We start from the raw sequence: 27,316 nt of genomic DNA, 5'->3' as shown, positions 1-27,316 counted from the left end.
ATTTTTCTAATTGTGAAAACCTAAATGAGAGATTCAAGGAAAAAAAAACCTTAATCTAAACTAATGTCAACTTGTCCCCAGAAAAAAAAAAATTCAACTACTAGGTTGAATGCCAAATAGACTACCAAAACAAATATTAAACTCTTTTTGTATTGACTAAAAATAGAAAAGAAGTTGAAAATATTATCATACTGAAACTAGTGCATTAACAACTCATAGCTCTAACACATGCACATTTTAGGACTACATCCAACAAAAATAATAATAATAAAAAATAAGAATCCCGAATATAAAAATAAAAGGTAAAACAAAGTTTATGTTATGATAAATTGGTTTTGTAATTCGTGAATGATGGTGATTTATGAGAGTTAAGAGTTTGATTGCGAGTTTGAAACCATAACGGAAAAAGGTGAATGGCTCTTTCTTTAACGTTGGCTTCCCCCTTCTTTCTCTCTCAAGTAGGCGCACCTTAGTAGGACGTGGTGTCTAGGCTGATTAGATACGAGAAGTGCATCCAAGTGGGCCTTGAGCCCCGCCAAAATCGTTCCTTTACTACCTGGCCATGTTTGAAAAGAGTTACCAAAAGATTGAGGAAGGAGACTGATGTTAAGGCTAGAACCCTTGGGCCGTATTTCTAAATCTTGGTTGCAGACTTGTAATTGAATTTGCACTCTTGTTTATTGCTTGTTTTTGCGTCATACACTTATACATTTACAAAACTTGAAATTGTATTGTATGATTTTATTGTTTTTACATTTTTTGTTCATTCATTATACAGAAAATGGCAGTTGACAAGTCATGGATGCTGTTAAAACGGTCAAATATAGAGTACCATAACGGAGTTGAAAATTTTTTTGATTATGCATATAAGCATGCTAATCACAGTGATGGAAGAATCTACTGTCCATGCATCAAATGTCGTAATTTTCATAGATTTGTCCGGTCAGAAGTGCACAATCATCTTTTATACAAGGGTATTAAGCGGGATTACACTATATGGAACAAACATGGGGAGAGTAAGAATAATGATAATGGTGACACTGACGGTTTTAACGATAACAATGAGGCTGCCATTTTGGAGCAATATGATGATATGAAAGGAATGATAGAGGAAGGTTCCCACCAAGATCCAAATGGAGATGCTGAAAAGTTCTACAAATTGTTGGAAGAGGCAGAAACCCCATTATACCCGGGTTGTAAGAATTACTCAAACTTGTCATTTATTGTCAACTTGATGCATATTAAGGCAGTCGGTCACATGACCAACAAAGGATTTGACATGTTACTGGAATTGTTGAAAAAAGCATATCCCATGAGTGAAAAGCTGTCGACTTCCAATTATGGGGCAAAGAAGATTGTTAAAGAACTCGGTCTTCATTATGAAAGAATTGATGCATGTAAAAATGATTGTGTAATCTATTACAAGGAGCATGCAAATGCAACGGAATGTCCTACCTGTAAGCTCCCTCGATGGAAGACATAATGCAACCGCAGTGGCAACAAAAAAAAGAAAAAGAAAATTTCATGGAAGATTTTGCGATATTTTCCACTCACACCAAGGCTGCAAAGACTTTTTATGTCATCAAAGACAGCCACGGATATGAGATGGCACCATGAAGACCGGATGAAAGATGGTATTTTGAGGCATCCAGCAGATGCAGAGGCTTGGAAAAATTTTGATCAAATTCATGAGTCATTTGGCAATGAAAATAAAAATGTTCGGCTTGGTTTTGCAACTGATGGATTCAATCCTTTTGGAAAAATAAGCGCTAGCCATAGTACTTGGCCAGTCTTCCTATTTCCATACAATCTTCCTCCATGGATGTACATGAAGGAGCCTTACATTTTCATGTCATTACTGGGACCAAAGGGGCCTGGGAATGATATTGATGTTTACTTGCGGCCATTGATTGATGAACTACAAAGTCTATGGGAAGTTGGTGTGGAAACATTTGACATTTCCAGAAGGCAAAATTTTCAAATGAGAGCTGCAATTATGTGGACTATCAATGATTTTCCTGCGTATGGTTATATGTCAGGTTGGAGTACGAAAGGAAAACTAGCATGTCCATGTTGTGGGGCAGAAACTTCTAATTGCAGATTACAACATGACTCAAAGACATGTTACATGTGTCATCGTCGATTTTTATCATCAAATCATGAATGACGTAAAAAACTAAAAGAGTTTGACAACACAGAAGAAAAGAGACATGCTCCAAGAAGACCATCATGAGAAGATGTTATGGAAGAACTTCAAGGTTTGAAGGAAGTAGCATATGGAAAGAGGGAGAACAAGGCTACTATACCTGGGTTTGGTCATACTCATAACTGGAAGAAACATAGTATCTTTTTTCAGTTGTCGTATTGGAAAACACTGTTGTTGTGGCATAATTTGGATGTTATGCACATTGAAAAAAATATTTTTGACAGCGTGTTTGGCACAATTATGAACATTGATGGTAAAACAAAAGATTCTTTAAATGCTCGTCTTGATCTTAAAGACATGGGTGTGAGGCAAGACTATTGGCCTAGAGAGGTGGATGGTAAACTAGTTTATGACCCAGCACCTTTTGCATTGTCAAATGATGATATCAAAGCTGTATGTGAATGGTTACTGAAATTGAAGGTTCCAGATGGATATTGTGCAAATTTGTCTGGTTGGGTGAGTGCTGGAGGGCGTAGTATTTCTGGCATGAAAAGTCATGATTGCCATGTTTTCTTAGAGAGATTACTCCCACTTGTGGTGAGAGAGCTGTTGCCTAAACAACCATGTGAGGCCATAATTGAGCTTTCTTACTTTTTCAAAGAATTGTGTGCTAAAGTATTTAAGGTCCTCTACGCAAGTTGGAAAGAATATTCCCTCCAGCTTTTTTCGACATCATGGTTCACCTATCTATTCACTTAGCCTGGGAAGCCAAAGTAGTTGATCTTGTACAATATAGGTGGATGTATCCCATCGAAAGGTAACAAAATTTATATTAAGTTGACATTTTATATAATCTTTTATTTGTTTTTTTTTGTAATTAATTATAGTGTTTACTACATTAAACAGGTATTTGCATAAGCTCAATACTTATGTTCGTAACAAGGCTCGTCCAGAAGGTTCTATTGCAGAAGGCTACTTAATAGATGAGTGCGTAACTTTTTGTTCAAGATATCTACATCAAGTTGAAACCAAATTTAATAGAGCAGAAAGAAACTACGATGGGGGTCAGCCATTAATTACCCAATGCATCTGGGTTATCTATCTTCTCATTGCCGGGTGAAACTGTTGGAAACCGTGCATTAATAACAATGTCGGATAAACTTCATCAAGCTGCCACATATTATGTCATAACAAATTGTGATGAGTGTCTACCGTTTATTGAGTAGGAATTTTTACCAAATATTCTACCCTGGTGAAGAAGGTGAAGAAGTAGATGAATGGAGCATATATAAAGCTGTGATTGGAAGGCCGAGTCACGGCATAATTCGTGGCTTAGGTGATGGCATGATACCACCTGAAGATGAAGATGTGGATTCTTCAAGCCACACTTGCAATAAGCGTCCGTGCATGGCGCGTGAGAAAGAATTCGAACAAGTGAACGAGAAAGTTACAACTCTTACCAACCAGCTAGAAGATTTGAAGCAAGTGGTTATGACTTTGCTATCGAAGAACTCAACTCATTCTGAATGCGCAAAAGAAGCACCCTCTACGGTAACTTTCTTTTCATTTGCACTCCAAATTCTAACCTCTTAGCTTAATGACATAAGTTAATTAACCTTGCTGTTGAGCACTGCTGGTCATTATTATATTTACTTCTTGGGTTGTTTTTAGAATTGCTGGTCAGTTTATGATGCTTATAACTATATGCTTAGGTTCTTTTAGATTTCATTTTATGTTTGTCTTAGTGAATAAAGTTTTAAACCATTTGCCTAATCCATTTTGCCTCAGTTTCTGGGTGGGATACGCAACATCTCATCTGCAACAGCTAGCATTCTAGTTAGCTTTAAACTTTGAGTTTGAGAAAGGTTTTCTTTGTTACAGTCATTATTCTAACACATTACAAATGCATGTAGAAAGAAAAAAAAATGGAAAAGAAGAATCATTTTGATCCCACTGTCGTGGCTAAAAGAGTGTTGAACGTGTTGGAAGCTTGGTCGATGTTGAGTTCGATCAAAGCTTTATGTTGCTGCATTATGATAAACAGGTGGGGCTCTAAAGAGCTGGTACGTCATACAAATGGAAATGACATTACAGCTAATACAACTGTTTAACAATACCTATTGCCCTTTAGAGATCTTTATTAGATTACGTAACTGATTAAGTTCATTCTCCTTTCTGTTTTGTTTTTGTTTTAACGAAACCATATTGTATGTGGTTGGTCACTGATTGGTATAGATATGCAATAATAGTAAGTTAAGACAGTTAGATCTCTTAGTTGTTTCTTTCTTGTTATAGTGTTGCTGCTGTCTAGTACTTTTTTTTTTTGGACTGAATTCAGTTTAATCCCATGAACTTTAAATCACGATGGTCCCTGCACTTCCAAATTACATCAACTTAGTCCAAAATTTGACTTTGACTCGGATGACGTCATGTGCTGAGTTGGAGCCGACATAGGGGCCCACTTTTCTGATTTTAAACACCCAAAGAAGGGCAAAATGGTCATTTCTAATTTAATTTAATTTCTTATTTTTTTTTCCTATTTTTTCTCTTCATTTTCTCTCTTTTCTTCTCTCTCTCTTGCGCTCTCTCTCTCTGACTCTCTCTTCCTCTATGCAAAACCCAAAACCCGATCTGAGCCATGATCTCCGCCCTCCTCCTTCTCCTCCTTTCCTCTACACCCGCCTCTCCCACTCCTTCTCCTCCTTTCTTCTTCAACCTCACTCTTCTTCTTCTTCTTCTCTCTCCTCCTCACCTCTCTCCTCTCCTTCTCCTCCGCCCAAACCATCACCAACGCTGCCGAGATCCTCTCCGATTCTGGCTACAAATCCATGTCCCTCGCCATCGACCTCGCCTTTCACTCCATCACCTCCCAGTCGCCGTCGCTCACCGTCTTCGCTCCGGCCGACGCCGCCTTCTCCAACTCCGGCCACCCCAGTCTCAACCTCCTCCGCTACCACCACCTCCCCATCGCTTTCCCTCTCCGATCACTCAAGTCCCTCTCGTTCGGTGCCAAGATCGCCACTCTGCTCGACAGCCACTCTCTCACCGTCACCACTCTGCCGTCCGAGGACTGCCTCGTCTCGCTCAACAACGTCACCGTCACGGTGTCCCCAATTTTCGACGACGGGTCGTTGATCATCTTCGGAACCAACAAATTCTTAGACCCGTATTTCCAGATCTCGGGTCCAATTCGGAGCTATAGCCTCAAGAATCTCTGATGCTTGGCGCCGCGAAACCCTAACGAAGCGATGGCGGCCGAAACGGCGGCGCATTACCTCGGAGATGAGGGGGTTGGAGAGGGAAACGTCGTCGTTTTGGGAGATGAGGGTTTGGTGGCGGTAGTTGAAGTGGTGGGAATGGGAGTGGGAGAGGCGGGTGTAGAGGAAAGGAGGAGAAGGAGGAGGGCGGAGATCATGGCTCAGATCGGGTTTTGGGTTTTGCATAGAGGAAGAGAGAGTCAGAGAGAGAGAGCGCAAGAGAAAGAGAAGAAAAGAGAGAAAATGAAGAGAAAAAATAGGAAAAAAAATAAGAAATTAAATTAAATTAGAAATGACCATTTTGCCCTTCTTTGGGTGTTTAAAATCAGAAAAGTGGGCCCCTATGTTGGCTCCAACTCAGCACATGACGTCATCTTTCGAGTCAAAGTCAAATTTTGGACTAAGTTGATGTAATTTGGAAGTGCAGGGACCATTGTGATTAAAAAAAAAATTCAGGGACTAAAGTGATTTTAGCCCTAAAGTTTAAGGGATTAAACTGAATTTAGTCCTTTTTTTTTAATTGTGTTTTTTTTTTTTCAATTACTTTGTAAGTTAAGTTATTTAACCATTAATTTATATTGTCTCTGTTTGCTTTTTTTTTTTTTTTGGTAGGGAAATACCACAGGACCTCAGGTGCAAATCATGAAGACAAATGATGAATACAAGAAATACTACTTTCTTGTTATTTGCTAATATTAAATAAGTATTGTATGCTTATGTTCTATTATTAGTTCCCTACTAGTTTTACGCTTATGGTTATGACTTTTCCTATTTTGTAAGACTTGATGATGAATGTCTTGTTTCAAATAAAATGTAGCTTAATCTTCTTTATTTTGTACTCTTTAAATATTTCTCTTTTTAATATATATTTTTATTCAAGAAGAATGCTTCCAAAAATTATTTTTGGTGGTTGGACGTAAAAATAAAAATAAAAATAAAAAAATAAAAAAAATCCGACAACCAAAAGTGGTCAGAAAACTCATTTCCAACCCGTTGGAAATTTTTTTTTTTTTTGTTAAAATATTAATTATTTCTTGGATGGCAAAAATGATTACTTTTGATGAACGTTTTGGTCAATAATAAAAAATATTTTAGTCAGAAATAATTATTCTGACGAAGTAAGTTGTTGGAAATATGTTGTTGGAAACATGATGTCGTTGTTTACATAATGTATTTTTGACGGTATTAAAATGTTTTTGACGGAATATTTCAACGGAAAAAATAACCTTTCTGACCACCAACGACGACAAAATGTGGTCGAAAATGCTTGTTATTCCGACGACTGGTCAGTAGTAGGGCATTTCTGACGAGAATATTCCCGACCACCACCGATGGAACTTTTTGGTCGGAAATATGTATTTCCGACCAAAAAATGCATTTTCCGACTGAATTTAATCGTCAGAAAAAAATGCTTCCTGTTGTAGTGTCCGAACATATCGTATTACATTCCTAATTGAAGCAACTGACCTCTCCATCATTTTAAGGCCTGATCTGACAATGAGGTTCAGAATGTGTGCAAGGCACCTAACATGCAGGTACTTGCCTCCTAGAATAGGTGGTTTCTCCCAGCCTAATATCTTTTTCTTAATGTAGTAAATTGCAACCTTGTTTGCACAATAGAAATGGTCAAGACTCTCTCAACTTCCTAATCAAGCAAACATGCCTCCAACAACTTCCCTATGCTAGTGCTCTAATGATTAGGAATTACCCTAAAGTTTGGTATTCTTTTGTGCAATGTCCAACCAAAATCAACAAATGGGCAGTCAGCACCATGTAGTTGATATTTTGCATCGACGTCCATGTATCAGTGGTTAAGCATAGGCAGTGATTCCTTAACTCTTTCTTAAGCTCTAATTTGGCTGCTTTATACATAGACAGTAACTAAAAACAATAACCCTCCTAGAAGGTACATCCCACTTAGGCACAACCACATGACAAAAATATCTAAACACTATGCCAATAACCTCATCAGACGACAGAGCTCAGACGACAGACAGGTTGGTTTCTGTCGTCTGATATAATTTAACGACAGACAGTGTAAAAACTGTCGTCTGAATATAGCAACATACCATGGTAAGTTAGTTTTGAGAATTAAGTTTATTTTCAAACAACAGTTATCTGTCGTCTCGTCAAAGGAGATAAATTGATTTCGTTTTGGATCGTAGCTTCTTTTTTTTTGTTTGTATTCAGACAACATATATCTGTCGTCTTGTCAAAAGAGTAAATTGGCTTTGGATTTTGTTGGAACTATTTTTTTTTTGGCACAACATGAAGGAATTTAGTTCCAAACTTTTAATGATTTCTCTCTCCCCGACAAATTTATCAAACCAAAAAGAATGGTTTCGCGCTGCACATTTTTCAGATTCCCTCCTCACCCATTTTTCAGATTCATTCCCTCCTCACCCATATCGAACTCCCTCTTAGCTTGCTTATTACAATAGAACAAAAAAGCAAATTGGTTTCCTCTCCTTTAACCCAAGCCCACTCAGATCTCGCCTCCTAATCTCACAGCTATGTCTAAAGCTCGCGTCTCCGTCGACATCAACGTCCTCCACCGCAAGGATTTTCGGGACTACGAGTCCTTCATCGTCCGGGGGTAAGTAAACCCTAATTCTCTAAACCCTAATCTAATCTGATTCCTTGATTTTTTCAATCTGATTTTGGTTGTTAGTGGTTTTGGTTTTCTAATCAAGGGATAAGGGTGAGTTGTTGTCAACTGGGGATGAAGGGGATTAGACGAGAAAGGAAAAAAGAAGAAGAAGAAGGAACAAGGACAACGAACAGAGGAGGAGAAAGGGAGAGAAGAAAAGAAAAGAAGAAGATGGGAAGGGAGAAAGAGGTAGAGATTTTGGGCTCGATGATGAGTAGGTCTTATGGAGAGTTTCTGTTCTAAAATAGGATTTTGGTCTAGGAGTTTCGGGTACTGCAACTAGGAAGATGTGAGAATTTGATCTCATGATCATGGAATTTCACCATCGAAATTCCGGATGTTGGAGAATTGAAAGAAGTTGGGCAGAACTTCTAGAGCCTTGTTTTCATTCTAGTTCTGGTCCTATTTAGGATTTGAGGTGAGTGACTTCTTTACTTTACAATTTTACTTGATTTCTATATTGCTCTATTGGTTTATGCTTTGATTTCTATAATGTTGGGTATCTATTGTCATGTGAAGAAAGCTTGTCAAATATGCATACAGATTGAAACTTTCACATAAGGGTTTCTGTACTAGTGCAGCTGCTAAAGTCTCCAGCTCCAGTGGTGCTCAACCAAGCAATGTAAAGCTCTTGAATTTTTCACCCTTGTTTTATTTTTCCAGTGGAAATTGCACTTGGTATTTTGTTTCATGGATTTTTAGCTATCGATTATGCTGAACTGGAAGTTAGTATTCTGTGACAGGGCACAGATTTTTGGATGGCCACAGAAGAATTTAGTTGCTTTGATTCCTCTAAGAAAGGATGATGATGTAGAAAGCCAGATTGGAGCAGGGTGTCTTAATGTGAAGGTCATATGAACGGTTCACCACACCCGAGGAGAGTTGATATGATCTCCAACCTATTGCAGCTATGTGTAACTATTGTTGGCTTTGAAAAAAAAGTTCAGCCTCGTTATGATGGGTAATTTCTCTTCTAACTCACCATTGTTCTTTCAACGTACAGCCATAATTCTTGCCAATCTGTCTATCTCTTTACTATTTCTGGCCTGATATTACTTTTTGGGATTGGAATCATGCATGTCAAAGAAGTAAAGGATCAGTGCTTAAGAAAAGAAGTTTTGCAAAGATATTTACCTCAACAATAAATTGTTAGCACATTAGTTTAATTTGAATATCGGAACTGGAAAGGAATGAAAAGACTTAGAAAGGAATGAAAAGAATTGTTAGCACTTTGTGTTCGACCTTTCTTATTTCCAATTAAAGTAAATGAATTGCATAGAAGAGTTTGTATGTTTAGTAAAGCTTCACTAAAAGGTTTAGGAAGCTATCATAGTTTCCTTACAGTTTTGTTCTGCAACTACATTCACGTTAGTCATCAATCATCTGATATAATCTCATCGTTTTTACAGTTCCTTTTTTTAGTCTCATCGTCTTCTCTTCCCTTTTCAAATCTCATCTCCTATATTTGATATAGAACTTGGAATTTTACTTCTTTCGTTTGTCCTAACATTAGCAAATGATTGATCAGATAATCGACGGTTTGTACTTTAATGTGATAGACAATTGTTTGGTAGCTGCTTTTTTTGGGTAGCTACTTTCCACCTAAATAACCTAAATATTTGTTTATCATTCTCCTATTGCTTCATTTGGTTTTTGCATAACGTGTTGAATTATATCAGATTTGCTATTCTTTCAATTGGAAAATGCTTTTTTCCCAATTGCTACTTCTCACAGCTTCTATTTGTTCTGGTGTACACATACAGAGAGACTGAAAGCGAAAAAGGAGTGATTGCTCTGCATCTGAGTTTGAGTTTGTTTTGGTTTGGTTGGTGAAATTTGAAGTTTAGTGATCTTGTTGGAAAGCGGTCTGCAAGCAGAAGAGGTAATTGTTTATAGTCACTGATTGCTACACATAAAATTCTTCTTCTTTCTTAATCTGCTGTTTGAGTTGGATTGTCGTAACTTCAAAATCATTAGCATTATCTATATTTCACTTATAGACTAAACATTAGTTTCTTAGTTACATCAATCATATATATTCACTCACTAATTCATAAACTTTGATTACTTTCTTCTCTTTTTTATGCTGATATTAATCATAGTACCTGCTTTCAGAAACAATTAATTCTTGGCATTTTCAGCCAGAACATATCAAACTCCAGTCCTGGGGGAAGTTCAAGCAAAGGTAAACCACAATCCAGTGCAACATAAATCATATATCAACTCATGTAACGCATCACACTTTACGAAGTACTCTTTACGCCTGTAACTAATATGTATGTCAATCGTGATACCTTTTCCTTCATATCATTCTTTAGATGAACATTACTTTCCTAAAGTCAATAGCGAATCCATCCAAATCACCCTATGATTGTCAAAACAGAAAATACTAACATTCATCGAGAGAATGATATGGAGGAAAAGATACAGCAATTGATGCATCTATGTTACATTCAGTAAATAAATCTAAGAAAACCCATTACTGTTCGCTTCCTTCTTCCTGTTTCCTGTTTCTCTTTTGCTCTCTTTTTTCTGTTTCTTTCTGCTTTCTTTTTCCTTTTTCCTGTTTCTTTTTTGCTTTCTTTTTCTTTTTTTGAATCTATCTTCCTCATTAATTCTTTCTTTCGTTGCTTTACATCTGATCCTGAGGTGGACCAACTGAGCGCAACTCTATATTCTACAACTGGTTTCAGTGTTATGTCTTTCTTTACTGGAAAATTTGATCAACAATTGTAATAGACTATGTTCAGCTCTAACATGCCTATAACAATTGCTGACTCTAAGTTTCTGGTTTTGGATTTGAAGGCACAGTTAGATAAGGAATAGGGGTTGAATTTGGAGCTGCAGTCATGCTTTGACAGGTAAAGACTTGAGCTATTATTTCATGGGTATGTAATTGTTTTGCATGAAAAAGAAACACAGAAGCTATCATTGTTGAATGACGAGTGATTGATCTATGTTGGTAGGGAGATATGTATGAATTGGAGGAAAGATATGAACACAATTAGTATTGCTATCAAAGTTTGGCATACATGCTTATATATAGATGTGTTTCTTTGATATAGATTTATTCCTGGGACTGCAGAAGTAGGATTGCTGCTGTACATGAAAAAATTAAAACCACTGCAAATTTATAAATGCTACATGGTCACCGATTGAAAAGGTGTAATTTACTGACACTATTAAGGAATCCCGTGACTTGAGCTGATAAAGATTATTTACTATAGTTTCTCAACTCAATCGAGTATAATTTATGATTTGTTCCTTGCATCTTTTCTATCTCTTTTAGTGTTGGAGAATCTTTTCTGTCATGGATACTTTTAGCTGCTTTAGTAATTGTAGATACTCAATGACGTATTTATCTTAGTATCTTAATTCTCATTTCTAAAACCTAGCAATTTCCTTGATAGTGTGATGTGCTAACTAGAGAATCTGAGTTTAGATAGTTTTTTTTAAAATTTTTTTTTTGCATAGAATATGAGGGGGTATTGCTTAAAAAGAGTTAAAAGAGTTGACAAATTTATATTTGTTCATTAATAAGAAAACTGTTTTACACTTCAGAGCACTAATCTCAATCAATCTTATTCAAGAAGGCATTACAAATTGGGCATTAAACCAGGTGAAAAACTATTCCCTCTTCATTTTTTAATTGAAAATCTATTTATCTTTGACAAAGCCAAATTCATTGCTTTCTTGGATTCCCAATGTTGAAACTGAAGTTTGGTTCTATAGTGCCCTTGGCTCTACACATTGTCATGCTAATAGGCACTTAAGGATAATTTTAGATATAGCTGTAGTGATATAAATGAGAATGCCCTGGTTTGTTGCTGCATTTTTTGGCGGTGGCTATCTACAGGAGTATGATTCTATTTAGTTATCTACTTTTGCAGGTCAACTGTAGGAAATCAAATTGTCAAGGAAAATTCTTTTTGGAAGTTGAAGACTATCGTACAGTTTTTGCAGTGTTTATCAATGGATATGTTGTTAGTGGTTTCCAGGTTTTTGATGAATATATGGTACAAAGCGATTTCCACTTTTTATATGAATGGTATATTTTGGTTTATATTTTCAGGTTCTGATGAATGTATGCTACATTACTGTGGTTTCCAGGTTTTAGAATGTATGTTGCTTTATTAAGAAAAGAACAACACATTGAAGCCAAATTCTGTGGTTGTAAACCAAATCACACAACATAAAAAGGAAAACAACTGAACATCCAACAATAGAATTCAAGCAAAATTCTGTTGTTTGAAACAACCAGAATCCACAAACTAAGATAAGAGTTTGTAGTCATAGTGTTATTCACACAACAGATTATTGTTGTGTAAAATCATTTCACACGACAGATGTAACAAAGAAACTTTAAAATTCTACACATTCAGACGACATTTTATTGTCGTCTCATATTAAAACAGACAATAGATTTTTTGTAAAGACTGTTGCTAGAGTTTGGCAACAACAACATTTGACTGTTGTTCTATTTCACATCTAACCACATATACTTACAATTTGTGCATATTTAAGCACATTCAGACGACAGATTTTTTTTAGGTGTCTGTCGTCTGAGTGAATTTCTGACGTCGGGCTTTACCCGTCGTCTGAACGTCAATCAGATATCAGCTTACTAGACGACAAATTTTTTACATATCAGACGACAGTCATTGTCTGTCGTCTGATGATGTTATTGGCATAGTGAAAGCCAAGCCTTTCAATGAAACTGAAAGGCAGCTCATCCATGACTATCATCTTGCAGGCTGCTTCCCTGCAAGCTTCCTGACTTCATTTAATCATCACTAACTCCTTAGTACCACCGGTACTTAACACCTGCCGCCCACTTTCTAAATCAACCCTACCTGAATATTTTTTGCACACCTCTTATATATGTCTCCTAAGTGAACTAGTTCCATTTCCATAACTATCACATGCAAGGTCAGTACCACAATAATTGCATTTAGCTCTCTTTTTAATACAAGTCTGAACCTTCTTACCATCCTTTACCTCGAATTGCGGCTTCTCAATCTTCTTGAAGTGCAAGCACACCTAGGATCTTCCAGCAGGTTTTTCTTCTTGAGTTTCTACATCTCCAGCATCTTTAGCAGAACCAGCACGTTTTTCTTTCCCTCTCCAGCATGCTTTCTCTTCTGGGCCTTGAAGGTTTTGGGAAGTGTTTAAACCCGTGATGCATCAGTTGGTATTGGAACAACAATTGCTTGAGAATTGGAATCAGAATTGGATGACAAAATTTGGGATGAATTTTGCATTGATGCCATGAACTGGGATTTGGGAATGAACTGGGGAATGAATTGAGTTTTCGGAACAAGGGTTTTCAGATTTCAGAATGAAATCAATGAATTGGGGAAGATACTCGAACAAGGGTTTTCACATTTCACCAAATTTCTCTATTTCAGAATGAGAGCCAAGAGCCAAGAGTTTTGATTATGTTTCGATTGAGAGAGAGAGAGAGAGTGTGTGTGTGTGAGTCTGTAAGAGGCCGAATGAATTAGGTTTCGATCGGGAAAATGGGAAATTGGGATTGAAATTAGGTTTTATTGTTTTATTTTAGTTAATATATATATATATATATATATATATATATATATATATATATATATATATATATTTTATATGAGAGCCAATAGAAGATTGACATGTGGTATAAGAAGAAAAATCAGGTCGGTTCAGGTAGACCGCGCCGATTCAGTGCTGAACTAAACCCGAGACTGAACCGATAAATATATAATTGGGTCGGGCTTTGCACCGAACTGAAAATTTCAGAAGTAAAACCGAACAGAATCGGGCTTTTTCTGTCTGTTCGGGTCGGGTCTTCGGTCTTTCGGGTCCTAACACTCATGCCTAATTTAATGATTCAAACCTTAAACCTTCTTAACTGCAAATCAAAAAACCCTTGAGCGAAAACTTATGTGCTCTTCATAATTTGCTGGGTAAGATTTCGTTTTGGGAGTAAAATGAGTCAGTACTGTTGAAGATTAGAGACTAAAATGAGTCGAGAATATTAGGTCGCGACCTCAAAACACCAAAACCACGTTGTTTTGGTGCTTTGAAAAAAAAAAAAAAAATCCTGAAAATTTGCATTCGACGCCTTCGTGTGTGTCTTGTGCAGCGCCTTACATGCCTCTCCGCCTAAGCAGTGAAACACACTCATTTTTACGGCACTTTCACGCTTTTAAAGCCTCTGGCACGCCTCAAGACAAGCTTTTTAGAACATTGATATTGGCTCCATGCCCCAATCTTCTTGAAAAGTAAGGACAAAAAAAAAAAAAAAAAGAAGAAGCCTTTTTACTGATTTTTTGTTGTTGTTGTTTTGAAAAGGGGGTTGTTTTTACTGATATCCTTCGGCAAATTCCTTTCCAGAATTGCATCCTCTAGGGTTGTAGTGAGTATGAGCAGAACAAAGCGACACCGTGATCACCCACCTCCTTCCTCTCCTTGTCGAAACCCTAGTCAACCCAAACCCGAACCCGAACCCGAACCCGCGAAGAAACACCACCAATCCGACCCTACCTTTCCCTCATACCTGGACACTCCCAATCCCTTACCCCCCAAAATCAAACTGCTGTGTGCAATTGTGGCCGAAATCCACTGTCTCTCCGTCGAAGAAACGTTGAACGACACTGGTATTCGAGTGACCCAGCAAGACGTTGAAGAGGTCCTCAAGCTCTCCTACGCCTTCCCGAGCCCTGCCCTCAAGTTCTTTCGGTGGTCCGGTCGTCAGCTCAATGAAGACCACAGCCCATATTCGTGGAATCTGGTTGTTGATCTGTTGGGCAAGAATTGCTTCTTTGATGCCATGTGGGACGCCATCAAGTCAATGAAGCAGGAAAGGTTACTCTCTTTGGCCACTTTTGCTTCTGTTTTTAGTAGTTATGTAGTTGCCCATCGCACTCCCGAGGCTCTTATGACATTTGAGGTTATGGACCAATATGGTGTTCCTACAGATATTGTAGCATTGAATTCTCTTTTGAGTGCAATTTGTAGAGATGGCAAGACGGCCGACGCCCTTGATTTTTACTACATTGCTAAGGACAAGATCAGGCCGGACCCCGATACTTACGCCATCTTGTTGGAGGGGTGGGAGAGCGAAGGCAATGTAGCCTCGGCTACCAAGGTTTTGGATGAGATGGTGAGTCAGATTGGTTGGGATCCAACCAATGTGCCCGCCTACGATTCATATCTGAACACTTTGCTTAACGGGCCTAATGGGATTCGCCAGGCGCTGGACTTCTTTGAGACCTTGAAAGCGAAGAGGTGTTATCCAGGGGTCAAGTTTTTCAGGCTTGCACTTGATGAGTGTGTCAAGAAAGGCGATGCTAGGGGAGCTGAGGCTCTTTGGGAGCCAATGGTAGGCAGACTTGGTTTGCAACCTGATACCAATATGTATAATTTGATGATTTCTTTGCATTGCCATGGAAACAATATTAATGTAGCAAAAAGGATGCTGGATGAGATGGTCTACAATGGGGCATTTCCAAATTCGCAAACATATAACATGTTGTTTAAGATGCTCATTAAGAATAGGAAGTTACAGGAGGCTGGGGTTTTGTTTACTGAGATGATTAAAAATGAGTGTGTTCTGGACCAGGATAATTGTATTGCTGCAGTCAGGATATACTTGGATTTGGGGGACCCTTATTTTGCTATAAAAGTCTGGAAGTTTATGATAGAAAATTACCATTCTGGCTTGGAGGACACTGGGAATTTGTTGGTTCTAGGACTTCGCAATCTGAACAGAGTCCCAGAAGCAGTCAAGTATGCAGAGGATATGATGCTAAGAGGAATCAAGTTGAGTTCTTCTTCAATGTCAAAACTCAAAGACAGCCTTGTCCAAGCAAAGAAGCAATACATGTATGATGAACTTTTGAGAAAGTCGAAAGCTCAGCAGCTAGGTTAAAAGTATTTGGAATTATCTGTGCTTGTTACACTGTTTAGAGTAATATCTTGTCCTTCCCCTGTGTATATGTTGCACATTATAATCTCTCCGCTGTGAAAAATGAACTTACCTAGTGTCATACAGCTGGCTGCTATATAGTTGTATTCCTTTTTGTATTCTGTCCATGCTGTGGAAAATGATAGATGTTCTTTAACATGCATTTGACTAGAAGATAACAATCCTCTCTTCTGAATACAGTTATCAGTTTAGCCCTCTGAGCTTTAGGTCTGTACATCTCATTCTTGCAGTTAAGATCTGTTATACTGTAGGCATGGAAGTCTTTGAATTGTTATAATGTGTGGAAATCAATCCATCTAAACTTTATCTGTCCCGATATAATGTGTGTATTTTTTATTTTTTATTAGTGTGCAGTTTAGAAACAGAACTCCTAACTTTGATGGGTTGTTGAAATTTGTATGATGGCATGTGTGCAGCTGCTTCCAGTGTCAATAAACTTTTTCTGCAGTGTCCTCTTTTCCCCATGTTCCACCTTGACTTTGAATGTAGAAAGTTGTTAAAATTATGTCAGATGTTGGTTGCCGTTATAATATTGATGGGAATTGAAAATTTTCTCCGAGTTTCTAGTATATTTGTCATCTCAAGAGCTTCCTTTCATGTGGTGGTTGATCACAAGATGTTCTATCTATGTTATATGGTAAAGTGCATTTCTTCGATTTTTATCTGTGTATAGACATTGTCTAATTGTCTAATTGATTACAAACTGCTTTATTTAAGTTGTAGGAACTGCTAGGGATAATGGATTTGTTTATAAGACATAGCAATATGCCAAAGTACTTGCTTTGGGTTAAGATCAGCAGCAGCTTTGCTTGTAATGCTTTTTTTTGAGTATCACTTCGAAAGAGTTCTTACATTGTTATGCAACAAGTGTAATCTTGCAAGATTAAATGCTACTGCTCATCCTTCTAGTTTTGTATGTTTTGGCTATAATCTACGCAATCCTGATGGAGGTGATGAACTTCGATTCCTTGGATTCATATTTATGGTCTTTAAATATCATGCTGTAGTCTTGTTTGTATGATGGAAGAGCAGAAAAGGAATCAAATTTTTCCTTTGATGACATGGGGCAGACTAGATTAGCTGTTTTCTACCTTAGTATGGTAGAATGATTTTGAATATGGTGGTAAGATTTTAATATTCTTTTCTACTATACTACCTAGAATTATTCTATGAAGTTGAGTTGTAATTGTCACATAAATTCCAACATGATCCTTAAACAAGGATGGTAGGTTGAAAGTAGATGTCTACTTTGCACTGACATCTACTCTTGACCCCTCCAATATGGTATATACGTTACGTACGTACGCAAAAGAGGATTTAAAGTGGACGTGCATAGTTAACTTAAAATGTGTATCTTCTCTCAATCATTTGATGTTCACAGATTACGTGTGTTTTCTCTTTGCAAATTTTTCTTTTTTCTATTTTTATAGATTATACAGACAACAGAAAACAAACACGGCTAACAAACCAAACAGAAACAAAACAAACAGATACAAAATCAGGGTGGGGAAGCAGCAGTGGCAAACAGCAAGATGTGTAGAAGAGATAGGAGGCGGCTTCAAAACCCGGTCTTGAAGGCAATTGCCAATCTGTCGGTCCAACACCAGCTAGAAGAAGAAAAAGCAGAGGCCAGATTTTCATCCGGCTAATTAGATCAACTGCCGACAAATATCTAAGATGAAACAAGAGAGAGTGAATCAGATTCTAAAGTGAAGGAGGAAAGCGAACTATTTGGAATATCAAACTAGGAAAAATTATCACTCAAGTCATTGAACTAAGACTTAATCGACACTTTGGTCATTTTATTTTTAAGGATATCACTTTAGTCATTCAAAGTTAGTTTATTTTTCACTATAGACTTTTGGTCCAATTACTAAAAAATACTAAAACTGAAAATAATTTAAAAAAAAAAAAAAATACACCGTTAAAATTCGCTACTTTTATTGAAGAAGCTAGAATGATCAAGTTTAGTGTCTCCTTGAGAAAAGTAAAAAAAAAAAAAAAAAATCTATGAGAAAAGAGAGAAAAGTTGAGTTTTTTTGTCAAAATATCTTGAAAATAAAAAGGAAAAAAGAGGAATTTGGTACTCAATATAACGAAAATGTCCTAAAAATATGAGTTATTTACAAGAATTTAACAGTGAAGTTGACGGCAGTGACCACAATGTTTAAGTTGAGTGAGTGACTAAAGTGAAATAAAAGTATAGTATGATCAAAATGTCGACTGAGTCATAATTGGAACTAAAATGTTTATTTTGCCTACCAAACCATTTATAATGAGTTTATTTCCACTCATTGAACTACAATGAACGACACAACAGAGAAATCCATTAATTTTTCAATTAATGGGTGTGGAGTCTGGGGCAGCGGTTGTGCGTCCACAACCCCACCTCACCTTTTGATGTACTTACAGACGCTCGGTACTAAGCCGAACGTCTAAGAGCGGAGCTTTTCGAGGAGTAGTCTATGGAGCGACAACCCTTGATAAAGATTTATTTTAAGAAACTGTAGATTTTTTCGAGATCTGTTGTTGTTTGTCTATTGTACTAGTGAGAACTACAAGTACATCTAAATGAACTTGTACAGTTCTCACTAGTACAATAGACAAACAACAATAGATCCCAAAAAAATAACAAATCTCGAACTTTCATTTAGATGTATTTGTAGTTCTCTAACAGGACCCGCCCCGGATTTCACCATGAAATTTGAAGTGGCCCTACGGGGCCCACCTTAGAAGAAATTCTACCAAAAATTTGGCGAAACTTCCCCAAAAAGTGGACTACCCAAGACCTGTAGAAAAATAATTACACTTCGAATACCAAACACCATCCTCAACTCCTGGAGCCACACTGATCCTCGAATAACAACAAACTCCACAGCACAACCCAAATCTCAACTTAAGAACATTTATGTAACGTCCCAAACCCAAATTTACCAGTTTACTAGTCTTTCGGACGGTAAACGAGAGTTATTTTTATTTTCGGCTCTGTTTCGACCTTTTAGGGGGCCCTAAAAGTTGACTTTTTGTTCGGGTCAAAATTTGAGGAAATTTTCTTCATGAAAGTTGTAGATGACGTTAAACCGAGCGTGTGCATATGTGGTACGTAAAAATCGGAGTTCGTATGCGAAAGTTATAAGCGAAAAAGTAAAGTTACTGTTTATGGTAATTTCCTATATATATGGGAAGTTACTGTGGTAGGTCAGATGGGTAACTCCCTCTCTCCTCTCCGTTTCTCTCTCCCCCACCCCGTCAGCTTCGGCCAGCGGTTTCTCCCTCGTCCGGCAACGGATTTGGACAAGGTCGGCGGCTATGGAACCCTCTCTTCCTCCTCATCACGTCTGTGGTATTTTGGTGGCGCGATTTGGGCCGTAGGAGGTGCAGCAAGACGATGACTGCGGGGGCATTTCGGATCTCTGGCGATTTTGCATTTTCCGGCAATTTTTGGCCGTTCCACCACCCATAGCATGGAGTCCTCGTCTTCGTGGTTCGACCCATGCCAGTGGGTAACCTTAATTTTGCCGGATTACGGCGAATTGACGACAAGAAACCCCGTACGGATTTGAGGTAATTTCGACCCTTTAGACTTGAAATTGAGCTTGGCCACAGTTATGAAAGATGCTTAGAATGTTGAGTTGATGATGCTAGTAAAATTTGGTAGCCAGATATGGTGGTTGACCGACGGCGCGTGAGGGCGCGTCCGGCCGTTCCTGGTGGGTTGTTTTGGTCTGTTGGGTAGTATATGTTCTTACGAATTTATGGATAGGTGTTTGGTGGAAATTGGAGGAGGTTTGGATATTAATCAGAATTTCCGAAGTTCAATAGTTTGGTTATTGATTTACGAGAATTCCACTGTCAGATTTCTCTCAATTCTGCCCTAGAAACTTTGAATTAAAGAATGGGTGTTAATGATGAAGTTTTGGTTAAATCAGAGAAGAAATAGAAATGTTGATTTATGAGGATTTGATGTGGGAATCGTATTTAATTTCCGGATTGTTATTCATGAATTATAATTGTGTACAGGGCAACGTGCCAAGCTACTGCTCGACGTAGGAAACCGGTAGCGTGGTCGCCTAAATAGTACTATGAGTGGACATTTATTTTAAATTAATTGTGCATGCAGTATATTAGTATTTTCCAATTGAGGTTTTATTTATTATTTGAATTATTGAGTTTTATGATTTTATGAGTTTGATTTCTTGAGATTTATTATACTCTATGAGTTATGGGATTATTAGTGGATTTCCTTCCCGATGGCTTTTAGTAGATTTTCGAGATAGTTATTTATGAGTTATTGAGTTGGGAAATGATTTTCGGGAAGTGATTAATTAAGAAAATATTATGAGAATTATTGATTTCGAATATCGATTTATATGATGATATACGAATACGAATGATTTATCAAATATTAGAGCACGATGGAATTATCGAGATATTCTTAAGTTATGCTTTCGGTGAATTATTGATGATTTATTGAAGTAATATCGAGTTTCTTTCCGGAAGCAATGATTTGAAAGAGGTTGATTCCAGTTTATTGAGGAGGTAAATAAGTTAGCGCATGCATGCATTACCTGGTCGGCAGTCCCCTCCAGACAATATTCTAGTCTGCAGTCCCCTACAGAATATTCCGGTCGGCAGTCCCCTCTGATGCGTCATCTGGTCGGCAGTCCCCTCCAGATGGCATGAGGTAGTTAGTCGGCAGTCCCCTCTAACTACCTATGGTTAGTCGGCAGTCCCCTCTAACCATTACCTCCTCGTCCGGTCAGCAGTCCCCTCTGATGCGTCACTGGTCGGCAGTCCCCTCCAGGTGGCATGAGATGACTAATCGGCAGTCCCCTTTAGTCATCGTCTAATTTGAGATGTGATTTGAGATATGACTAATTTAACGAGATGTTTGGACTATCATTATGTATTTGAGGGATTTGAGATTTTAAAGAGATTTCGAGATGATCGACATTACATAATTGAGATTTCAATAAAGATGATGATTAACAGTGTTTCTAAGATTTTTTACTGCATGCGAGGTTTTAGAGAATAACTTGGGAAAGCATTAAGTTTCACTTGTTCATTCGAAATTACTTATTTTTCGTCCACTCACTCTAACGATTTTTAAATGCTTTTCCCCTGGGCCCTTCGGTTTCAAATGCCCAGTGTGCAGGTCAGATTAGCTTGAGGTCGAGCGTACATGGGGTTGAGGCATAGCTATCATAGCTTCCGCATTATAAAAGTATCAGTCCTTTATCTTGTATTCTATCTTCTTGTACGCATGTGTATTAGATTGCTCTGATAACCCATGAGATTAATATTTTTAAGTTCAGAATTGTTTTGTGAAATGGGAGATGTTGTGATTTGGGGAGCATGGTGGCTCCAGAAGAATAAGGTTGGATTATTATAGAAGTGTAAATGTCTTTCTACAGGTTTTGGGTAGTCCACTTTTAGAGGAAGTTCCGCCAAATTTTTGGTAGAATTTCTTCTAAGGTGGGCCCCGCAGGGCCACTTCGGATTTCAGGGTGAAATTCAGGGCGGGTCCTGTCAATTTAGCCCACAGGTAATCAGAGCAATCTAGTACACAAGATATACAAGAAAATAAAATACAAAGGTAAAGGATCGATAAATCCTACAATGCAGAAGCAGTGACAACTATGCCTCGACTCCATGTACACCCGACCTCAACTAATCTAGCCTGCAAATTGGGCATTTGAAACTGAAGGGCTCAGGGAAAAACATTTAAAATGTTAGAGTGAGTGGATGAAAAATAAGTAATTTCTAAAGAAATAAGTAAAATTTAATGCTTCCCCAATTTATTTTCTTAAAACCAAGCATGCAGTAAAGTCTTGAAAATACTCTTAATCATTCTCTAAAACTGAATCTCAACTCCTGCTGTAGATCGTCTCGAAAACCATATCAAAATCTCATTAAAATACTCATATAATTAAGTATCTCGAAATCTTTTCATAAATCTCGTATCGCTCAAGTCATAATGTAACTCTCATCTCCAAACTCTTGAAATCTCATAAAATGCTCGTATCGTAAATTAGGCGATGACTAGAGAGGACTGCCGACTAGTCATCTTATGCCACCTAGAGGGGACTGCCGATCAGGGACGCATCGGAGGGTACTGCCGACCGGAATACGAGAAGGTGGTGGTTAGAGGGTACTGCCGACTAACCATAGATAGTTAGAGAGTATTGCTGACTAACTACCTCATGCCATCTAGAGGGACAACCGACCAGATGATGCATCGGAGGGTACTACAGACCAGAATACTCTGGAGGGTACTGCCGACCTGAATATTGTCTGGAGAGTACTGCTGATCAGACTATCACCTAGAGGGGACTGCCGACCAGGTAATTCATGCATGCGCTAACATATTTACCTCTTCGAATAAACTGAACTCACTCTCGTTAAAATATTATACTCATGAAATCTCGATAACTCGTTTATAGTCAAAATATTTAAATCTCCATGTTTCTCCCAATAACTCGATATTCGCCTAACTCAAATATAGCAAATGCTTTCAGAAGGAAAACTCAATATTAATTCTGTAAATCCTCAATAATAAATCGTCGAAAGCATATTTCATGAACTCTTGAGAAATCAATCATACTCAAGTACTTCACTAGTACTCATACTATTTAAATCTCCAATTTACTTCTCAATGATTCGGTATTCAAAATTTCGATAGAAATCAACAATAAAACCAAATATCAATAAAACTCTGTAAATCCTCCATACCTCAAAATATACTCATTGACAATAAATCATATATATCATAAGATCTTGAATATAATAAACTCATAATATTAATAAGATAATAATAAAATAACAAAAATACTGCATGCACAATTAATTTAAAAGCAAATGTCCACTCACAGATTTGCGACTACAACGCAGTCAAACAATTTCTTCCTCGAACTCGGTCTACACGTCATCCTGACAAAATGATATTATAAATAACTGTTTCTCGATACTCGAAATTAAATTGACGACAACAAAATCGAAACCCTAAAACCGATAATTCATCTGAAGCTCGAAATCATGTTAGAATGGCTCAAACTTCATCAATTACGTTGACTTTGTAATTATAACAACCTATCAAAACATAGGGTCGATCCAACGGTCGGATCCCTATAAATCGACAACCCAAACTCCACACTTCGGAAAATCACAATCAATACCAAACCTTCTCCAATCTTTACAAAACACACACCAACATGCTCCACAAGTTACAAGGAATGCAATTAATTAACAAATTTTACAAGGCCAGAATCAGCCCCCACGCGACGCCGGCTAACCGCCGAAGTGGGTATCAACACCTATGCCAAAATCTTCCTCTCATTAAGCCCAACAACTTTCATAACAACAACAAAGCGCAATTTGAAGCCAAAAGTCCGGAATTTACCTCAAAAGCAAAAGGAAAAAAAAAATCAAAACCCTAGAATTTTGAGGCTTCGATTCGTGCTCCACACTTCAAATTGGATCAAGAGGCTTAGATAGCTTGATGTGTTTTGCAAGAGCTCTAAAACGCACCAGATATTGTCGTCAGAGGTGACCGGAAACTCGAGTTCCGACCAAAACCCGAGAACGACGGCAATGACACTTTTTCTCTTCCTTGCTGCGTCTTCCACGGTCCAAATCGAGCCATCAAACCACCCTAGGATTGAAGAGGACGGTGAGAGCTTTCCAAAGGTACTAGCAACGCTCAAATCCGTCGTCGGACGGAAAAGAAATCGCAGGCGAAAGTCAACGGGGTCGGGGAGGGAGGGAGAGAGAGAGAGAATGACCGGGGGGTAGGTTTTCGAAAATAGAAATCTACCACAGTAACTTTCCCTATATATAGAAAGTTACCATGAACAGTAGCTTTTACTTTTTCGTTCATAACTTCTTCATACGAATTCCGATTTACGCGTACCACGTATTCGCTGACTCAGTTTATCGTCCTCTACAACTTTTGTGAAAAAAATTTCTTAAATGAAGAACGATACAAAAAGTCAACTTTTAGGATCCCTCTAAAAAATCGAAATGGAGTCAAACGTAAAAGTAAAATGCGTTTACTGACCGAATGACTAGTAAACCGGTAATTTGAGATTCGGGACGTATCATTCTCATACCAGAATTACGTGCCTAAGCGAGGTGGTAAGTAGTCAATTTTTTCTATAAAGGCAATATGCTTCTCTTAGTGATTGCTTTAGGTTACTTGGTGAGAGAGATACACTTGCTTGTTGGTCGTACCATTAATACAACGAATGTTTTACTTGTAAAACTATGGATCATGAATCATAAACAACGTGATAGAGAAATTGCTGGAACTATGGAAGAAAATATTTTAAAAGTGTTAATTATTGAGTATATAATATAAAATTATAAATATGAAAACTAGTAGCGTTGCTCTTAATAATTAGATTAAGCAGGGAAATCTCGTGCGGCTGTTATGTAAAGGTAGGCTGTGTCAAGATGGGGGTGTCGGCTGTTGGTTGGTATTGGGGGGGGGGGGTCGAATCATCTCCATCTTTCCTTTATCTCAATTAGGCTTCATGATCCTATTTACTTTGGCTTTTATTAAGGACCTAAAAACAAAAAAAAAGATTATGATTATTGTTACCTTTCCCTCCTTTAATACCTAGCTTCTACAGCTCATATGGTCAAAAGACCAATTGTTGTTAATGAATTTTAGGAAACAGTAACTTATGCATTCAAAATCGTGGTTTAAACATTTGAAACTTGACTAATACAGTAACAACTTTTGGCCAAAAAAGAATACCAACTATAATCCATCATCTTATTGCTACAGTTATATGTAAAGGCTGATTCAGGTTTAATAAATTTTTGAGGAGATAACTCATTATCAAGCAGAATTACAAAGGAACCTGCCAAATAAGGGCTAATCAAAATAAGTTTTCCACGCATAACTTTACATTTACATACGCCTGACTGCTCAAATATTTAGCAAAATTATGTAGAGTATAGAGCAATATTATAAAATTCAACCTCTGTATCCAAATTAAACTATGTCAAACAAAAAAAGTAATCCGACAATGAGTCAAGCTCCCCCGTCTCCGGCTATCACTGTCGAAGGGAAAGAAGAGCAGGCAAACATCGATCGCTTGATAAAAAACACAAGTAAAAGTAAGATAGGCCAGTTAGGTTGGGCCTAGGGCAAAACCCAAGCTCAAGAATTGTCAAATCAAAGTAGAGGCTGCAACAAGCTAGGCCCACCGCAACAACACCGCCAACATACCTAGATTGAAACCCACTAACCTGAACCAAAGCAAGACACTTGTTTCAAATACCACCACCATCCACACACCCACACTCCCAGCCGGCAATCACTGCCCTTTTTTACCACTCTCGAAGCACCACCGCCACCCTACCAGGCTGGACCTTGATCATCCCAGGTCAGAGCCAGGCAACCCCACCAAACACCACCACCACCCCTCGACCCCTACTTTTAGACCATCCCCTCGAAAGCCACCAAAGCCAACACTGCCGTGAAAAAGGCCACCCCTCATCTTGATAGAAAGTACAGCCCCGCCACCTAGTCAAACTACCGTAGCAACAAAATCTTCGAAGCAGGATAGATGGATCCAAGCAACTGTCCAATCGTGAAATTCCCCATCAATCTGAAACTAGTTGGAGGCGAGAGCTTGCACCCCGAGACAGTAATGGTACACCATAGGGCCCAAAGTGACCGTCCGACCTTACCTGCAGCGCAACGATGAGGGCAAAGCCATCGCCGACACAGGGGTCACCGGACTAAGAGATGAAACTAAGAGAGATAGATCACTTGTGGTAAATTTCAATTGAACTGAAAATCGGTATGACATCCATAATCGTGGTTTACCATTATGAATATTAACGATTCAAAATGGACATTTCAGTTCTTTTTGCCACTCTAAGGGATCGCTTGTGAGACAAACTTTTTTATCATATGATAAATCTAGCGTTTAGATTTTAGTACTTCATGACTCACTTATGTGAATTTTCAGCCAAACTAGAAATCGTAATGTATCCATATCGTGTTATGTCCTACTCTTTATTTTCTTTTGAAGATAGGGTTGAAAATGAGTTAAGTTGGGAGACTTATCAAGATTCATCTCTTCATAAAAAGAAAAGGGTATTGCGTACACACTCTCATTGTGTTTTGATTATAAAAATTGTTCATAATACCCTCACTAGAATGCATCAGAACAATAAGGCCTCATTTAGTTTGCGGAAATGCCTCGTTTAGTTTGCGGAAAGGAAATCAATTCCTTTGTGTTTCTCATGGGATGAGAAATTAAATTTCTCATGAACTTTCTATTTTGATGTTTGGTAACATAAGAAAATTAATTAGGAAAGTTGTTAAAAAATTTGTAATTAATGAAATAAAATAGTGGAATGTGAGTAATAAATGCAAGGAATATGGAAGTAACCACTTTTCCTATAGGAAAGTGTTTCCTTTCTTTTTGCTTCCCAAACACAAGAAATGATTAAGTTTCCACGCCAATGCTCCAATTCTGGAACCAAATGAGACCTAAAAGTAAACTATGGACAGTTTTAATAAGAGGTTTTTGCTCCAGCTCTATTTGCTATATAAAAGATGAATGCAGTCCGCACATCTTTTCTTGTTAATTGCGGTCTATTTACTATTTTTAATGTCCATTTTAACCTTAGAACCAAATAAAGTAAAAAATTCAAAATTCACTAATTGTTATTCAATTATTAGCTCAATTTTAAATTACAAATTCAAATATCCAAAATCTATGAAGGAAAGAAGTATGTGTTGGAAAAAAGATAGCCATGGAAGAAGGAAAGGAAGAAAGACATGGTTCAGTAGGAAAAAGGAGGAAACGTTGGGATTGTTGGGTGCTTAAACCAATATATAAAAGAGTTGAACGATAGCGGCTTAAAGCTAAACCTATCACGAGCACGGTCGGTGCGCTATAAAAGTTAATGCACTAATAACTAAATTTGATAAAAAATAGTAATTTTAGAAAACATTGTTTAGAAAATAATTTAGATTTGTTAATTCCATCAAATCTTGTTGGACATTCTTTAATTATGTTGATTTTGATAACAATCTATCGTACAAAATAGTATAATAGGAATGCAGAAATATACAATTCATTAAACAAAACTGAAAAGGAAAGAAATCTTATATGACAGGTGAGTCATAGAACCGCAATTAATAAAAAAGATACATGTATTGCATTCAATGTGGATGATGAATTTTGAGTTTTTAAAATAAATAGTCTCAAAACAAATTGGTGTTTAAAGAAACGTAATGATGTGGTACAAAGCGATAAAAGCAGTTAATATTT

At 37.6% G+C, this 27,316-nt stretch overlaps 2 protein-coding genes and 2 long non-coding RNA genes across 4 annotated transcripts; all 4 read left to right on the top strand.

The window, feature by feature from the left end:
• The first annotated feature begins 4,974 nt into the window (after positions 1–4,974).
• LOC133723205 (putative fasciclin-like arabinogalactan protein 20) lies at positions 4,975–5,364 on the top strand. The gene has a single exon (XM_062150021.1). The coding sequence runs from the start codon at positions 4,975–4,977 to the stop codon at positions 5,362–5,364; it is 390 nt and encodes a 129-aa protein (XP_062006005.1).
• Positions 5,365–7,925: 2,561 nt separating this feature from the next.
• Positions 7,926–8,974, top strand: LOC133720349 (uncharacterized). Its single transcript, XR_009851815.1, has 3 exons — positions 7,926–8,471; positions 8,597–8,675; positions 8,797–8,974. It is a non-coding gene; the product is annotated as an uncharacterized LOC133720349 (long non-coding RNA).
• A 782-nt stretch (positions 8,975–9,756) lies between these two features.
• Positions 9,757–11,167, top strand: LOC133720066 (uncharacterized). Its single transcript, XR_009851658.1, has 3 exons — positions 9,757–9,935; positions 10,169–10,238; positions 10,859–11,167. It is a non-coding gene; the product is annotated as an uncharacterized LOC133720066 (long non-coding RNA).
• A 3,036-nt stretch (positions 11,168–14,203) lies between these two features.
• LOC133720906 (pentatricopeptide repeat-containing protein At1g77360, mitochondrial-like) lies at positions 14,204–16,196 on the top strand. The gene has a single exon (XM_062147389.1). The coding sequence runs from the start codon at positions 14,454–14,456 to the stop codon at positions 15,960–15,962; it is 1,509 nt and encodes a 502-aa protein (XP_062003373.1). The 5' UTR covers positions 14,204–14,453; the 3' UTR covers positions 15,963–16,196.
• The last annotated feature ends 11,120 nt before the right edge of the window (positions 16,197–27,316 follow it).

The sequence above is a fragment of the Rosa rugosa genome, chromosome 7 (assembly GCF_958449725.1).
Source record: "Rosa rugosa chromosome 7, drRosRugo1.1, whole genome shotgun sequence".
Classification (NCBI taxonomy): Eukaryota; Viridiplantae; Streptophyta; class Magnoliopsida; order Rosales; family Rosaceae; genus Rosa; species Rosa rugosa.
This window is presented reverse-complemented; position numbering and strand designations above follow the sequence as displayed.